This window comes from Branchiostoma belcheri, unplaced genomic scaffold (assembly GCF_001625305.1).
Source record: "Branchiostoma belcheri isolate BF01 breed outbred unplaced genomic scaffold, Haploidv18h27 scaffold75, whole genome shotgun sequence".
NCBI classification, from domain to species: domain Eukaryota; kingdom Metazoa; phylum Chordata; class Leptocardii; order Amphioxiformes; family Branchiostomatidae; genus Branchiostoma; species Branchiostoma belcheri.
Window position 1 is genome coordinate 128,786 of NW_017804409.1, and position 17,108 is coordinate 145,893.

A 17,108-nucleotide genomic window follows, 5' to 3' on the forward strand; every position below is an offset into this window, starting at 1 on the left:
GCGACCAGTCGGACTGTCCTTGCCTTCTTACTTGCTGCTTCATTTTGCTGTACAGTTCAGTGCTACAGCATTTCCTGACTTATAATTAGCAGCTGCAGGCTTCATTTTCTGTCGTATAAACACAGCGACCAGTCGGACTGTCCTTGCCTCCTTACTTGCTGCTTCATTTTGCTGTACAGTTCAGTGCTACAGCATTTCCTGACTTATAATTAGCAGCTGCAGGTTTCATTTTCTGTTGTAACACAGCGACCAGTCGGACTGTCCTTGCCTTCTTGCTGCTTCATTTTGCTGTGCAGTTCAGTGCTACATTTCCTGACTTATAATTAGCAGCTGCAGGCTTCATTTTCTGTCGTATAAACACAGCGACCAGTCGGACTGCCCTTTCCTATTTGCTGCTTCAGTCGCTGTATAGCTCAGTGCTGCAGACTTTCTGACTTAAGCTCTGACGCTTGCGTTCATGTGACCAGGCAACAGTCAACTCATTCCTGTACTGACAAACGACGTCGTTGGTGACTTCAAATGTTGACGGCTGCCTGTTTGTTTGTGTCGTCTCCCTGTTTGTATTTGTGTGTATAGAAGACGTGGGGTGCTGTCTGTTGAGTGTCACAAGACAAGACCCTCAAAACACCGTGGACGGTCATCGCGCAAACCCTCGAATCTGCAAGAAAATAGAACACAAATTTTTAACCGTAAAATCGAAGAGCAGCCAGAGAAGGGGACATGGAAGTGGATAAAGGAACAGTCCAGCAGGTTCAACTTCTCGTGATCAATTTTCTGATCATCGGGATCTTGGGTTTGGTCTTTTACGTCTTCCTGGAGACGTTCTTCTTCTAGCTCTTCGGGTCTATAGCTAGTTGTTTTAAAGATATGTTAACGCCTATCTAACATAGGTGCTGTTCTCTGTGGGAATTCTTAGGATACGTAGATGCTTCACATTTATGACTAAGATCTGTAAGCAAATTCAAAGGCATGTATGTTGGCATGTAAATGCAATGGGCAAAATCCTAACAATTTAAACGTGCGGTTGGAACTGGTTTTAGCTTTTACCACAAGATCTAAAACATTATTGACCTGAACTATTGCCGGACATGTCAAATAAATTTATTTGAGAAAAGCAGGTACTAAGATACATATCATGGTGTTCTCATTGTATTCTTTAATTACTTTGAACTTCAACAATACTCAACAGATTAAAATAGAACAAGAAATCGCGGACTCGACACATACACACAAACTATCACTTAACGCAACCAAAAACAATACTTCCGTCCGAATGCTCCTCTTTGTGCTGTCTTCCTCATGAAGATTGTAAAGCAACATTTTAAGGTTTGTTTTGTGTCCATTTGTTGGTCTGTTGACTTCCTTCTTGCGTTTTCTTTAAGTCTGTCAATATCACAGGATATTGTAATGTGATGTTGTACTCCCGTTGACGTCTAACCTATACGTAAAAAGGGACATTAAAGTTAAAACCGCATTTTAGACGTGGTCTTGAAATGTTTATGTGAGTCTACAGTATTTGTTTCCCTTGTATGTGTGTAGTATGTGTCATTGACAAATTTGGCGAATTCCCTACGATCCATCCCCCTATGATTCCAATAGTACCAGATGGTATAAGTTCTGAAACAGGTCTGAACTGTATTTGGCTTCTTTGGTACCTCTTGCAAAATGTCTGGTTCCGTACCAAGATTTGCATTTTGTTCAATGAGACCTGCTGTTCAGGCAACTCTATACATGTATGTATGTGCTGTAAAACATCCGAACTACATGTACATGTCGGTGACCTAGTGAGTTTGTGTTCAAAGAACCTTGACAAAGACTTGAGTCCGATTTGTGTTAGAAACTACATGTATATGCAGAGAAAACCTGCTTCAGTACGTAGTACGCTACTTCCAGAGGGTATGTACGTACGGCCACCATTTTGTTTTCTAGAGCCAACTGTCACTGGTATCAAAGAGGGAATCTGCCTGGAAGATCTGCAAGATGGACACCGATACCATCAAAAACGCTCAGAGTTTGATCATCAACTTTTTGGTGATCGCCTGTTTGTGTGTCATCTTCTATGTTTTCCTCGAAACATTTTTCTTCTAAAGAAATAGATGTCACTACTAGATATGTAATGTTTGATTACATGTAGAATGAGTTAAACATTGTAACTTAAAAAAAACGTGCCTGGCCAAAGGCAAAATTCAGTCAAGTCAATATGGTAGTGAATGTGTCACTGTAGTATATTTGTACGTTGTCAGAGCCAGAAAATGGTGGTTGAATCTGAACAAATTTACAGTGTACGGATAGTCTAATAGTAGACACGATTCAGATCCTACTTCTTAATGATTCGCATAGAGCGCCGTTACAGAGAAGCAACAGTTTTTTTGGTGTACTGGTTGTTAAAATATGCCTATGAGCAGTCTCATATGAACTGATGTGCACTGATGACAAAAATTTGAAGGGTTAGTTAATGACCAATCAGAACACACTGTTGGACCACGTGATGGCTGGTCGGAAGCTGATTGGCGTGGTCAAAGATCCCATGAAGCCTTGGTGCAGGGATGGGAGGAAGGTCGAAGAAACAACTTACAAAGGTACTGCCACCTTTCCAGCTGCTGTTCGCCATTCTCTTCTGTCGCATAGTCAGTCCTCTGCTGCTGACTTTTTTCTTTGCAAACTATGTGCATAGAAGAGGACGACATCACCGCGTGCTATATATGTGTGTCCGGTAAAGAACGTGCCATTAAGTGAAATCACCGCTGGCCGAGTCCAATTTAACGTAATTAACGCGTGATGTTTCTCAACCAATGGCGGCTGACAACCATGAGGGTCTGCATGGGGGGGGGGCGTGGGCGGGATACTGGCAACGCTTTATGGAACATTTCGTAGGGTCGGCAATAACATAAAGCTTTGACTATGAATTCAGGATAACAAATAACGCGCTACGTTATCAAAGCTATCAATTACGCTTCACGGATAATTTTCCAACAACCCGGCCGGCTACGATTAACGGTACGCTTGTAAACGACATGCAGACCCTCATTCATCGTTCTCTAGCTTTAGGCTTCATATTTGCAGCCTTTTGCCCCTTTCCGTTCCGTCCGCAGTTTTATCTGCCCTGTTGCTATCTTCACAGCAATGACTTCTTTCTTCTTCCAGCTATGTGCAATTAAGACCTCTTACGCATATCATTGCATAATTTTGATCTTAATATATATGTATACATTGTATGCATATAATGTATTTGTCTACTTTACTTGGTGTGGTAGTCTGATTCTCACCTTTCTATCAAAGAAACCAGGAATTCTCTTTCAAATGACGACCAGGCTATGCTCTTACCTGTAAAATGTACTACTATTATTCTCTGAAGCCTGTCTGAAGAATGTTTCTTGTCACAACTTTGCAGGGAGGAAGGCAAAATGGACTCATCAACAATCCAGAGTATCCAGCTGTTGGTCATCAACTTCCTTATCATCGGCATCTTGTGTCTGCTGTTCTATGTCTTCTTGGAGACAGTCTTCTTCTGACGTCTTGTAAAACTGGACTTTCTTTCTAGGCATACACATGTACCCCCCTCCTTAATTTTGTCACAAACCAACTTTGTACATTACGCAACTCCTGTATATATGTTATACTTACCTAGCCTCCACCAGGCCTTTCTATGGGAATACGGATCGTAGAATTCGGCAAAAAAGAGAGTAAAATTGGCCACGGGAGTCCGGCCGCGGGGAGGTTGTTTCTTTCCCTGTGCGGTCCAGTCAAACCTACAAGGCGGCCAAACTCCCCTGGCAAATATTCTCCTATATATAGCCAGCGTAGTTAGTCTGGTAGAGACTAAATACTTACCTACCGTAATTGCCATGATGAAGATAGCAGATCATCAAAACGACGGATGTTGTGAAACAAGTGGTTGTGATTAAGCAACTTTGCTAACGCTATTCTACCCGAAATCTTGTTCAGTGCCGTTTATGATGTAAGGAATACAAAATAATTCCCGTAGTCACTGTGTAGGTTTAACATACATGTACTAGACATTACACTATACTAAGAGATACTATTGAACCAGATGCCATCATATCATTATATATTACTGTTTTGTCACGTCCTGGTTTTGTTTATGTGCTAAGTTTACTGAGATTACAAAGACCATTCAGAGTGGTTGTCTTGCCGGACAGAGATTGGTAGCCATGCTGGATAATTAGTTCGTGGAAAAACAGGTCCGTGTTAGTTGTGATATAACAAAGAACAAAAAAAAACATACAAGCAAAAGCAGAAGTGGCAATGATATGTCACTATACATATTGATAGTCAGATGAGCTCTAGCGTTCAGATGTGCATCTTTTGCATGGACGACTGCTATCTCTAATAAAACATTTCAAATAATAGATAGATTCGTTTGTAAACTCTTAAACTATTTGTTACTTTGTCTCGTTGTACTGTAAGCATACTGCAACGTTTGTTGGAGTAGCTTGTTCAAATTCGTAGAAAATTTCAAACATGCAGGAAACATACGGAGAAAACATGGTGTGCCGTCCCCGAATCGCAATATTACAATGGTGATGGTGGTGTTCACATAAAGTTACAAAGCAATACATTTGACTGTGAAGGTCTATGTATCAAAATATACAAATTTTTAAATCACCAGTCCATATAAAATACAATACGAGAAACTAAGGCTAAAAGTGACATTATGATATTGAATTTTTGTAAACTCTAATTGCAGAATGCAAGAAGGGCTGTTTTAACTGTGACAAGGGCACAGGATATATATAATACAATGCCTTGGGAGAATTAAAAAAAAATACTCCACACATGTCGGTGCATTTGTAATGGCTTTTAATCATGCATGGCACACAAGATAGTGCAGGTATCAATTTGTAGTGATCAGCAAAATGTATACATCCAAATTAAATCAACCAGAGTGGAGTCAACATAACAATAAACAAATGTCAATCACTTCTCAAAATCATATCTTTAAGCATGCCTTAAAGTGTGCGTAAAGTTCCTATTATCCACTCGAATGAAAAAAACAGTAACCTTTACGCATACTTTAAGCTGTGTGTAAAGATAGATTTTCATGCAGTGTCCCACGGCAAAATTTCAGTTTACAATTATTTTATTTCACTAGTTTTTAACCATTCTGTTGATGCTGAATTCTCCTTCAATTACATCCTTGATTGTTTCCATACCATATTCACAAAGTTTAACCATATCCAAATAACATTTCATCATGCTGAAGCTCAAATCATATAAATAACACTGAACAATTAAGCTCATTCTTCTTCACATTGCAAATCTCATATCACAGATCAAAAGACTAAAATATTACTTCTAACACATGTAATAGCAGCATACGCAGTTTCCTTCCTCAAACATTTGATTTTCCTCGAAATCATATGATCTTTGATATAATATATGTATAAATCTGGACAAACTATGATTGGAAAAATACTAATATGTGACGTAATACAAATATGTGTTCAGCTCTCAAACTTGACCTACTACGTGTAAAACAAAGATGGCGGCCGTGAAAATCTCATGTTGGCTTTCAATACTTCAAGTTTTCCTTTCACTGTACGAGTCAGGATGAAGAGTTCTTAGCGCATGGAGGACCTGAAAATAGAAGTTCGTGAAACATTATGACATGTATTTCAGGAAAAAAGCCTGATTTGGAAAATAAGAGTCGTCCACGCACTGATTTTTCAACTTCACATCAGTTAAACCATGGAGGTAAAAAAGAGATCTTTTTTACCTCCATGGTTAAACATAGAATATTTACTTTCCACAAATCACCACCAGACACCACACAATTTTATTTATTTTAATTCAATTGCAACAAGGCAATACATTGGCCACCCAGGCAGCATGGCTGATTTCGGGTGCCAAAAGATACACAAATTAAACATACACAACACCACACAATACCACATGAGTTTACAAATCCAAATCCTGATAAGAGTTAGTGTTAGAACCTGGAAGTGAGAACAGAGCTCATAGGATCGCACGCAGAAGCAAATTGCTGAAAGCACTCTGCAGGCAAACATTCAATCTGTAGGCTGAAATTCAGCAAGATCGTTAGAAGTTCCATCAGCACATTGAAGGCAAAGGCGGGCAGACATTAGTTGAGAAGATCGGATGATGGGTTAGGTGGGAATATGGTCTCATGTTGGCCCAGGAGAAAGTTACAGAAGCATGTAAATGAGGACAGATCAACGCCAGCACTTGTAAGCATTTAGCAAGGAAAGACTCATTCAGTAGTAGGGAAAAGCTGGAATCAAGCAAGAACATCCGTTAGTACAGGAAAGAAAAGATAAACCAGAGGTCAGAGGTAAGGGTTGGATAGGGACAGCCCGTCGAATCGACCAATCCTGGCTGTCCATCACATTAGCAGATCAACCAATGAGAGAGTGTTAATTAGTGATTCGACCAATGGGATGGCTGCATTGGTGGGGGATGGGCGGAGCTAAAGAGAAGTCTATTACCTAGATGACGAACTGTGTATAGAGGCACTGCCGATGGAAGATCGTCTTTCTCCGGTGATACGTGGCCGATAATATCTGTGGATACGAGATGCAAATAGTTCTGCTAGGTTAATGAAATGAAATACCATTATTGTACATTCATGCCACGACGGGCTAGGTACAGGTCAAGACTTAACATACACATTACAGACGTATGTAGAAAAGTGGAGACAAAAGATACACTACTTGACTTTAAGACATACATACATAAGGAACATACAAGGGTACTATACTAGGCTAATACAAAGTGTTTTAGTTACTGAGCTAATACAGACAGGTCAACTTCTTCTCGTTTTTTTGTACAGTGGAAAATGTGGGAACAGATCATGTTTGTGATACATGGTTTACCACCATTCAAACTAAACCATCAACTACCGAGACTCTTTTTGCTGTCTTTTTTCCAACTCTACGAATGAATCCACCGTTTAGGATTCAATAGCATGATAACTATTTCTGTCATAACACCGATGAAGGTTAGACATCCAGCTGCAGGTACTGGGATAAACACAAGAAAGCGGCCACTCAAGTAAGTGAATAGATTATAAAAATCAGAGGATAAATTTTGATACCTTTCCAACTACAGATTCTCTTAGCCACTGACGAAAGGTACAAATGCAAGGTACTTGAAACGTCTGACAGTTTTTAACATCCATCCAGTTTCTTGCTTGCTTTAACAGTTTTCTCGTGTATTTCTGCCATTGATTTTACAGCTTTAAACTTTAAGATAGGTGGCAAGTGGTAGACAAAATCGAGTGACAGTTTGGTGATTTCCCGTTCCCTGCTGATAATTTGCATATCATCGTCCGAGTTCAAATAATTTGCATGTACATGATCATTTGCCTGGTATCCAGTCTTACGTGATTGGGGGTATTGGGCTGTTCCGGCAGGTTGTGCCTTCGGGGGCTCGAATAGCTTCCCCCGCCCAGTGTAACAGGCCGTCCCAGTAGGAGTGTTACGCCAATAAGAGACAGTATGCTTGGGGATTTGGTTTCCCCCAACACGATAGGAATCAATCTCTCGTGAAATACACACCAGGAAACCTATGTGAGGCGGGCGGGACAGAGCTCTTGCGGCCCCGGCCACGAATCAGATTCGATACCAGGCTACATGATCATTTTCATGTACAGCGATATCGTTCGTAGACGTTGTACCTCGGTACCTACGTCAGCCACGGTAAAAATGGGACAGGACAATGGCTCACCTAGAAGGCAGGTCTCCGATGGTGGACACGGGTCGGGTCGGAGGCCGTGCACTTCCCCGGGAGACAGCCCGGCCGCCCTCCGCGGTCCGTCCTCGCTCCTGGTCCGTCGCTTTCATGTCTTTTCCCTTCCCCCTGGAAGTAAGGTCAGTGATCACTTCCGATTTATCTGTTTTTTTTTTTATTTCAGGCTTCCCAAAAAACAGTTTTTAATCTTTGTAAATAATGTATTATATATCTTGATAATGCATTGTACAGTATTTGATGTTTAATGTATTATATTTGATGTTTTATGTATAATATTTCATGTTAATAGTCCTATAGGCATAAGAAAAGTTCGACCATTCTCTATGGATTAGCTACGAGCTTATGATTGTCAATACGATGTCATATACAGTAGACGCTTACCATGGGTTCTGGTACCGATGTGTGTAGCTGTTCTCACAAGCTTCTCGAAACTCTCCAAGCTTGAAAAACAAAGGGAGCAATCATGGTTAGAAAATACTACTGTTTGACGAAAAAAGCCGCTAGAACTTCTTCAGTAACAATTGTCAATTTTAACCTAAATGGTCTACAAACTCTGTATTTTTCACCTTTTTCTGTCTTTTCTCATGTTCTGATTGTACGGTGATTCTAGTTAGTATACTCTCCTGATGATCGTAGTTAGGTAGCGTACGAGGACGCACGCTGATTAGAGGAGAGGGGGTAGTGTAACAGGCCTGACCCGTCAGTGATTTATGGGCCTGTGACGTAGTTACTTATGACGTATAACATACCTTGAAATGTGCGTTAGTTGTCAGCGCCCGTTTGTCCCCCAGTTCGGGGATGGCCCAGCCGATCTCCCCGACCCTCTGGTGCTTCCCCAGCGGGAAGGGAGTCCCCCTAGCGGCGCGCCAGAGGTACAGCACCTCGCTGGTGCCCTCCGGGGACATGGTGCCAATACCGGTATGACGGACCTCGTCTGGGACGTTTACACGGTAGTCGGACATGCCGTCCACTCCTAGAGTTTGGTCAAGAAAAAAAATCAGTCAACTAAGCATGAAAAACTCTTTTACAAAAGTGTTAGAAACGAACAAAAAAAATATCCATTCAAGACTGCACAGTGCACACCCTCAATTCTATATCTAGCGACCGCCTCTTCAAGGTAATAATTCTGAAGAAAAATAACTGCATGTATGAAATGGAAAAGAGACCGACTAAGTTTTGTTTCGTCAACATCTCTAACTTGGACAGTAACCTATCGTGGGTATACCGGTAGCTTGGTTGGCACATCCTTTTTCTATCCCCCTTTCTTTGTCTATGTCTCAGTTACGTCGAAAAGTTAAAAAAAAAAGAAAATAGTTAAAAAACCTCCTGTCTCTCTTGTCTAGTTTTCCCTCTTTTTTGATTTTGTTATACCCCAATTGAAAACGGGGTACTTAGTCACAGAAAAAAGCATCTCACGCGTCATAGTCAAGAAATACATAAAACATGTACAGCCTGAACGCGTGCCATTTGAACCGACGTTTGAAGACATTTTAGCTACAACACCGGCGACAATAAAGCTTTACCATTAGCTAAGATCACACAAAGAAACACGCAACAGTAATCAATCACCATTACGGGCTATGCACACACAGAAACAAGCCTGTATCACAAAAGACGCCACAGTGTAAGAACAACATTCTAAAACTTGCTGAAGACTACCGTCTGTTGATTCAACAGTGTAGCAACGGCTTGTTATGTTACAGTGAAGTGACAAACACGTCAAATGATCAATTTTTACATGTATTTCGTGACATCAATTTGAAGGAAAGAGGGCGAACATTTTATCAATTTATGATACATTATTCTTTTTTTCTATTCTAACAATTTATGACTAGACATGGTGACGACACACTCAAGTTATATCAACTTATTTTATGCCGTCGCCAACGCATAGGACGAATACGGAACATGACAATACTCATTTTCACTTGAGTTAAGAGAGGAAAGTCGTGTTAAGTGCCTTTCCCAAGGGCACAAGATCGGTGCCATGTCAGGACTCGAACCCGGTACCTCTTGGTTCCGAGTCGAAGTCGAGCACGCTACTGCTACGCCACACGACCCCACGGATACATTATTCACTATGCCAATGTTCGTAAAATATATGTCAGCGAGATTGTTTTACATTTAATGAGGTCACTCTGTAACGTTATATACCATGTTGTTACGGTCGGTAAGAATACTGATAAAGAGGATGAAAATGATGACAATTAGAGCGTCAGTGGGGACAATTTCGGGTCGCTGTGGGCGTTAAGGTTGGCTTGAGTTGTTTAGGACGGTCATGTGGTCATAGTGGCGTGACTATAGATAACTATGCTACACAGCCTTCTAATCATTTCGGCGTATTGTGTGGGGCACTTTGGCCAGGTCATAGGAGAATAATAACAGAAGGAATCTGTGGCCAAAATATCTTCGGGTAGAATTTCAGGTTTGACAATCGAATGGACCTGATTTGGGGTCGATGTAGACATGTACATGAGGGCGGAATTGGGTCACTGTGCAATTTAATTTCTTAAACGAAAATAAATTAAAAAAAAAACACACACACACACACACGTAGAAACCGCTTGTTGCGTATTATGTGACGTAAACAAACTGAATCACAACTGTGTACAACCCAGACAATAGCATTCTATGTCTTGAAATTTTATTTACAAAAATAGTCCTGAATTTTATTCTAAGTTTTTTTCTCGCTCACGCAGAAAAAGAACCTGCACAACCACTACTGAAGTGACCACCTGCCGTTCACCTGCCCTACTTGTTCTGTGTGCCTTTGTTTAGTCCCACGTAACCCCGTCCTTCATTCCTTCTTTCCTTTTAAAAAGAGGCCTTAAACAAGTATGTAACGTGAAGTTGGCTTTCTCAATGAAGCTCTTACAAAACGTTTTTACCAATTAAGAGCGTGTAAAATGGGATAGACTTACACATAATCTACACACCTTACACAGGTTAACCGGCAAGTTAGCCTTGTTTACAAAATAAAAGACGGAATCTCAATGGGAAAATGTTAAATTTGGACCACAGGTTTGTCTCAAGTAATGCAGAATGAAAGATCTAAAGTGACGTTTTTCTGCATATTTTCGGAATTGTCTGGAATTTGTATCCAATCTATTTTGAGTGCTGCACGATGTAGACAGAATTACTTTATGTGTTTACATAACAAACACTCCAGTCACCCCCTTAAGACCTAGATCACCATAAAATCACTGTTTTATGGCGATTTTACGTACATTAACGTTAGAGGTAAATCTGAATGAAACGGTTGTGCTTTCTCAAGTTTATATGCCTTTAAAACGTATCCATTATACAAACTAGGCTAGCCCCGTCTCAGTTTTCTTCACAACAAACAAGTGGTCCTAGACGCGTGTGAGTTTAAGATTGATCGATCGATCGAAAAACAGACCCTCAGGGATTTTTTCTCTCACCTGTGAAGAGCACCCTGCCCCTGCCGACCCTCTCGTGCGGGAAGTGCGGTGTGGGGATCTCCCATGTTGAGATGCTGGCCCGGGAGAGGGCCGTGGCGGGACGAGACTCTTCAGTGGCCACCGACATTCTTAGGGAGTCATGCAGACGGCTTCTTCCCGGATTCATTCAACTGGGTCGCAGGTGTTTGGGGTCATGACGCCACGGTTGCTAGGGCCGTTGCCAGGCGCTTTGTTGACCTTTCGTCGCCGAAATTATATAATCTACAACAAAATAAAGTGTTTTGTGTCTGAATAAAGAATAAATCGGATAAAAGGACGTAAAATGCTCGTATTTTGTTATTGAAAAAAAGTTGGGAAATAAAATTTGATGGTGGCAGTAAGATGACACTTTGACCTTTACTTGGATGTCCCACAGTCCTTTGCGATTAAAGATGGCGTCGATAAACAAAAGTTGTCGAAGTTGTTCGTTATTCTCGTGAAGAAGTGGACAATTTAAGGCACAATGGGGAATTACATGGGGTACGGGAGCGCGGAGAGGGAGGACACCGCTCCGGGGAAGAGGAAAAGAGATGACAAGGAAGACGAGCTGGAATCAGAAGACCTGGAAGAACTGAAACTGGAGACACCAAAACGGTAGGTCTGCATGCGCGTTTGCGTAACGTTTTCCTTTCTTCTATATATCGAACCACGTCCTGGTTACTGTGTTTTCTTATTAGCGTGTTGTAAAATACACAAAATCTTAAACCTTGAAACCTTGTGTGACATGGAAATTTGTGGATTGCTGTTGAACTGACCCAAAACCAGACGGTTAGACCAGACTCATAAATTAAATCATCTGTGAAGACTGTTGCTCCATATAATTTTATCTTCGACTTGCATGCGTAGAAAAATAAACTTCCGGTGATTTTCTGTTCGTTACTTATCTTCTAGCAGAAGTTTAGGCTTCAGCTTATTTTTGACGCATTTTCTTCGTTTTAATTTTGGTTTCTTCTTTGTTGTGAAATTTTGTTGACCCCACCAAATATGGTAACTGCATGACAAATGGATACAGCCAAAAATGGTGGCTGCAAGGACAGTATAAAAATATTTCCCAAAAAGAAAAGATCTGCTTGGAGAATACTTGTTATTAACGTCTTTAATGTTTGTTCACTCCCTGATAGGCAGTCATTATAGTTTATGACTAATTAGTAGTTGATTGATGTGTTTGTGTTAGTGGGGTGCTTCAGCAGCTGTTTACAGCAAAATAGATACCCCAGTAGATCAGAACACACAGACAGAATGGAATTGAATTGAATTGAATTGAATAAAGAGGTGTCTTTGTATATGGGAGTTTAGGTAGGCAAAATTAACTTGCTGATGAAAGTTTTACACTGGTGATCGTGAGTTAAAGTTAATCTGTAACTCTGGACTGTAGAATTTGGACCGTCATGTCAAGAAAATTATGCACATTTGCCACTATGGTAATGGGTTGGTGGAAAAACCTGTCCAGTCTGGACTGTGTTTTTTGTTGGATGGTGGAAAAACCTGTTGAACCAGACTGGACAGTTTTTTCTGCCAACCCCTATGGTAAGAACTGTAAAAAGAAAGAATACTAGAGGACTGAATAATAAGAACAAAACTAGAGAAGTTGATGCAGGAAGTTGATGATGTTTACCTTCGCATATGGTCTGCTCTGTTAATTCTCAAACACATTCACATACATGTAGTACTAGTATATGGTGACAGGAGCAGAGCAGACCATGAAATTGCAACATTATGTAACCCAACGCCAGTCACCATGGTGACAGACGTCAACAAATCATGTCATTGGTCAAGTCATAGGTCACTGTCTGGAAAAGAAGAAGAGGAAGGAACGGAGCAAGAACAATATGTTTTCCTTCGGTAAACATAATCATCATCCGAAATTCAAAACCTTAATTCCAGGAAGAAGATGAAGAACACAGCAGAGTACATCTATGAGACGTTGTTCCTGCATGGAGAGAACAGTGACATCAGGATCATCGCTCTGGGCAGGGAGTGGCCACTGCACAAGATCTACCTGTGTCAGGTACATGTAGGGTTCAAACAGCAGGGTTCTCATCACTAGGCTGTTTGAGTGTAGGGGCTCCATACACTGTGATTTGAATCTCCTATATGATGTGGTTTAGCCCCCTACACTGTTTTTCAACCAGCGTAGGGTCTTTCTCTTTGGGGAGGACCATGTGACCTTTTATGAATCTAGAAAAATTAAAATTTTGAATTTACACTTGTAAGTTGAAGCTAAAAGTTAGTACATTTGTAACAGAGGAAAAAGATAACTTTACAAAATTTGTCCTTTAATAAGCAGAAAATAATGTCTCTAACAATGGCCCCAGCCACCGTGATGTAACTGTGTAGGTTTCACCCTCCTAGCAGCTTGTTCCGGAACTGCAGGACCATTCTTGGTAGAATCTTGGAATTAGAAATTCAGACAGATCCCAACCCTGAAATTAAGACAGATCCCAACCCTGAAACGCTTCAAGGCAGCTGTTAAACAGACCTCTGACCTCCACTGATTCAATGATTTGTATATTTTTGTTCAGTTGTTTATATGTTTATATATGTTAACTTTTCGGTTATACTGATTTTCAGTTATACTGATTTCTGTTAACTTTTGTTACTTGATTGTATAATTTACTTTTATACAATTTGCTTTATGTTATGTTATATTTGTTTGTGACCCTGGGCCCTCTTGAAAATCAGCAATATTATGCTGTAGAGGCTACCCAGGTGTTTACAAGATGAAATAAATAAATAAATAAATAAAGAAATGTAACATTTGCAAAGCAAATGCATGATGTTTACCTTCATATATGGTCTGCTCTGTTACTTCTTACTCAAATACATTATGGTCAGACATGAGTATAAATCCCTCCTACTATAAAATTGCAACATTATGTAAGTACAGTAACCCAACACCAGTTACCATGGTGTCAGCAAATCAGATCATTGACCAGGTCAGAGGTCACTGTTTGGAGAAGGAGAGGAAGAAACGTAGCAAAAACAATATGTTTTCCTTTGGTAAATATAAATAGGACAAGAATCAACATGTTCTCAAAATTTCTTTGATTTAATTATATATCCCACGTTGCCCTCCAGTCTGGGTTCTTCTCCAGTATGTTCAGTGGTTCCTGGAAGGAGTCTAACCTGTCTGAAGTCACCCTCAACATTCCTGATGACAACATAGACGAGGAAGGTCAGTTCTCTTCTACTTAGGCCACACCGACAAAATTTTCAGTCAGACATCCTCTGAAGACCCCCAAGCTAGTGTGTGCGGGCAAATGAATAAAAATCCTGCCAAAAATAAAAATGCTACTAAACCACAGCAATACAAAGCTGGTATTGTGAATTTGTGGCCGCAGAACATAGCGACGTATACAACAAGCCGGCACATGCTGGCTTTTTGCAGAATTTATGAATCGGCACTGTACGCAGTACTGCGTTCTTGAGTCATGGAGCTTTGGTAGCCTGGGTACCACCCTCCAGAGTTACCACCTGGTCCATATCATCGCTAACAGCCTCAGAGGATGTTTTTTTTTTTTTGAGAACAGGCAAAAATCAATGCGCGCAGATGTCATCCATAAAATTAAGTCGGTGTGGCCTTACATATGTTTGTAATACCAGTACGATGCTAAACTTTATTTCAACACAAAGGGTACACAAGGATGAAATTGTCAACGGCCTATGTTGACTAATCACTAGTACATTGTATTTCAAGCCCTGTGCTGAGACTCATTCCATGTACACATCTTGTATTTTACAGCGCTGCAGATAGCGTTTGGTTCTCTGTACAGGGATGACGTGCTGATCAAACCATCCAGGGTGGTGTCTGTACTGGCAGCCGCCTCACTACTACAGCTGGTATGAAACAAACAGCTCTCTGTATATACATGTAGCTCTGAAGACTTCAGAATCAATTCTCTGTTCAGGTGTGAGAACCGGTGTTTTAGCCAGTGTACAGCTTTCCGTCGTTTGACAGAATTTTGCTGCTCATGACGGACAAAAATATTTCCCAATATGTCATCTTTGATAGATAAAAATTGGTGTGTAAAGATAAAGATAAAGACAGAGATGTCATTAAAAATAGGCTTAGTCTACCAAGAAAACTCATGCACAGGTTAGAAGAACTATGAACTGTATGAGCCATGTGAATTATCAATCTGAACCTAGACATGTTGGTTATGTGATGATCAATTTATGATGTTAAAAGTATATTTTTTCCCCTGCCCTCTAGGATGGACTGATCCAGCAGTGTGCCGACATTATGAAGGAGACTATCAGGTTACAACATGTTTCTGTTAATAATTGTTATTTTTGAAATTATGTCCAAAAAATGGGATATCTGTTCTCTGGGCATTAAAGACTTTACTATTCGATCATTCATTCATTCAGTCAGATAAAATTACTGTTTCTCCATCCAACAGTTCCAAGACGGTGTGTTCGTACCACCAGGCTGCCATGATGTATGGTCAGGGGGAGGTCACTAACAGGTCAGTCTACATACACAGGCGTTGAAATACCCTTTTCTAACATTCAAAAAGAATGAAAACTAGAAAGGTAACATTTGCAAAGCAAATGCATAATGTTTACCTTCGCATATGGTCTGCTCTGTTAATTCTTACTCAAACACATTCACATATATGGTGACAGGAGTCTAAATCCCTCATATTATAAAACTGCAACAATTACCATGGTGAGGGACAGTCTGACATTGGCCAGGTCAGAGGTCAGTGTTTGGAGTGGAAGACGAACAAGAAGAAGAAACAGAGTAAAAACAATTTCCTTCCGTAAACATGATATTTTGTAACAGAGTAGTCACCCCTGTTGTAAAATCTGTACTTTCAGATGTCTGGACTGGTTGGAGAAGAACTTGATGGCCCAGCAGAGCATCCCACTCCTCAAGGAGCTTAGGTAAGATTTCATGGTGCACATAACACCTATACAACAGTTTTAGACCACATTCAAAGGACAGTCTGTGTGGCCATTGGCTATCCTCAAGCTGCAAAGCTGGACTACCTCTCACACAGATGAAAAATTACCTCTCTTTCCCTATTCTACAGATACTTTCATGGGCACTGTTCAGAACAACTTTCACTTAACTTCTCCCACCACTCAGAACTTTTTTCAGCATGCCACTAGGTTCTCTTTCAGTTTACATTGTCAAACTGTTCAAATTCCTGTTTCAAAGTCTTTCTACAGCAACAGTTTCTTTTCTTGGACTGCAAAATCATGGAACTCTATTCTAATTTGCAAAAATGATGCAAACAGATGCTTCCCTTAACAGCCCACACGAGGCACACTTAGTTTGTGGTACCACCACAAACTATCAAAATGTAAACAAACATGGCTGACAGCTGTGTTTCTTAGGTGTTTTTAACACATTCGTTAGTCGTCGACATGTTTTGACACCTCCACTTTCTGAATGACACTTATTTGCAGTAGGGTTGATTCAGCTTTCTTATAAAGAAATGATTAAAAAATTTACTTGTTGCATCAGTCTAATGTTACATAATGCATCTTAAACTAGAAAGGCCAATATTTGCTTTGGAGCAAATACAGCGATGGGTTCACCACATTTTACGACATGGCAGGGAAAGAATGGGAAACACAAGGGAAAACAATGATTTACATTGATATAACTATAATATGAAGTAAAATACAACTAAAACAACAGTTGGATAGCTATTCCCTACTTTATTGGTGAGGATTTTTAATTGCATAATGCAAACTGTTGATTTTCAAAATAAAAAAAATCGTCCATGCCCGGCATTCCAATGCTGGAGCAGGAAAGCTTGAAATACCTACCAAAACACTTGAATACAGACATACTGTCAGTATGGAAATGCTTCTGTGCAGGTGTTAATCAAGTTAAATCCCAACAGCCAATCAGCAAGAAGTATAGAGGAAAGCTGCATGCCTATTGGTTGATGCCCTGCA

General features: G+C 40.4%; 3 protein-coding genes across 3 annotated transcripts in view; 2 read left to right on the top strand and 1 right to left on the bottom strand.

Moving 5' to 3' along the window:
- LOC109485420 (glutathione S-transferase-like) overlaps window positions 1-3,672 on the top strand; it is a 31,260-nt gene extending 27,588 nt beyond the window's left edge. Inside the window, exon 10 of the mRNA XM_019789024.1 lies at window positions 3,392-3,672. The gene's annotated coding sequence lies outside the window, so the exon portion shown is untranslated. The remainder of the gene's footprint in view (window positions 1-3,391) is intronic.
- A 1,134-nt stretch (window positions 3,673-4,806) lies between these two features.
- Window positions 4,807-11,316, bottom strand: LOC109485417. The gene is made up of 6 exons (XM_019789019.1): window positions 11,154-11,316; window positions 8,481-8,704; window positions 8,113-8,171; window positions 7,708-7,839; window positions 6,468-6,542; window positions 4,807-5,598 (listed from the first exon to the last, which is right to left on the bottom strand). Exons 1-6 carry the CDS (start codon window positions 11,278-11,280, stop codon window positions 5,583-5,585), a joined length of 633 nt encoding a protein of 210 aa, XP_019644578.1. The 5' UTR covers window positions 11,281-11,316; the 3' UTR covers window positions 4,807-5,582.
- Window positions 11,317-11,548: 232 nt separating this feature from the next.
- LOC109485416 (germ cell-less protein-like 1) overlaps window positions 11,549-17,108 on the top strand; it is a 10,765-nt gene continuing 5,205 nt past the window's right edge. The window contains exons 1-7 of the mRNA XM_019789018.1: window positions 11,549-11,786; window positions 13,077-13,200; window positions 14,271-14,367; window positions 14,935-15,032; window positions 15,406-15,452; window positions 15,596-15,661; window positions 16,017-16,082. Coding sequence (XP_019644577.1) covers window positions 11,656-11,786; window positions 13,077-13,200; window positions 14,271-14,367; window positions 14,935-15,032; window positions 15,406-15,452; window positions 15,596-15,661; window positions 16,017-16,082 — 629 coding nt within the window. The 5' untranslated portion in view covers window positions 11,549-11,655. The remainder of the gene's footprint in view (window positions 11,787-13,076; window positions 13,201-14,270; window positions 14,368-14,934; window positions 15,033-15,405; window positions 15,453-15,595; window positions 15,662-16,016; window positions 16,083-17,108) is intronic.

Excerpts from the sequence above, each read along its gene's own strand:
- LOC109485417 (XM_019789019.1), bottom strand. The coding sequence starts at position 11,280 with ATGTCGGTGGCCACTGAAGAGTCTCGTCCCGCCACGGCCCTCTCCCGG. Across the intron at positions 8,705-11,153 it reads GGGCAGGGTGCTCTTCACAG|GAGTGGACGGCATGTCCGAC; the intron begins GTGAGAGAAAAA and ends ACCAAACTCTAG. Across the intron at positions 7,840-8,112 it reads CATCGGTACCAGAACCCATG|GGGGAAGGGAAAAGACATGA; the intron begins GTAAGCGTCTAC and ends CCTTACTTCCAG.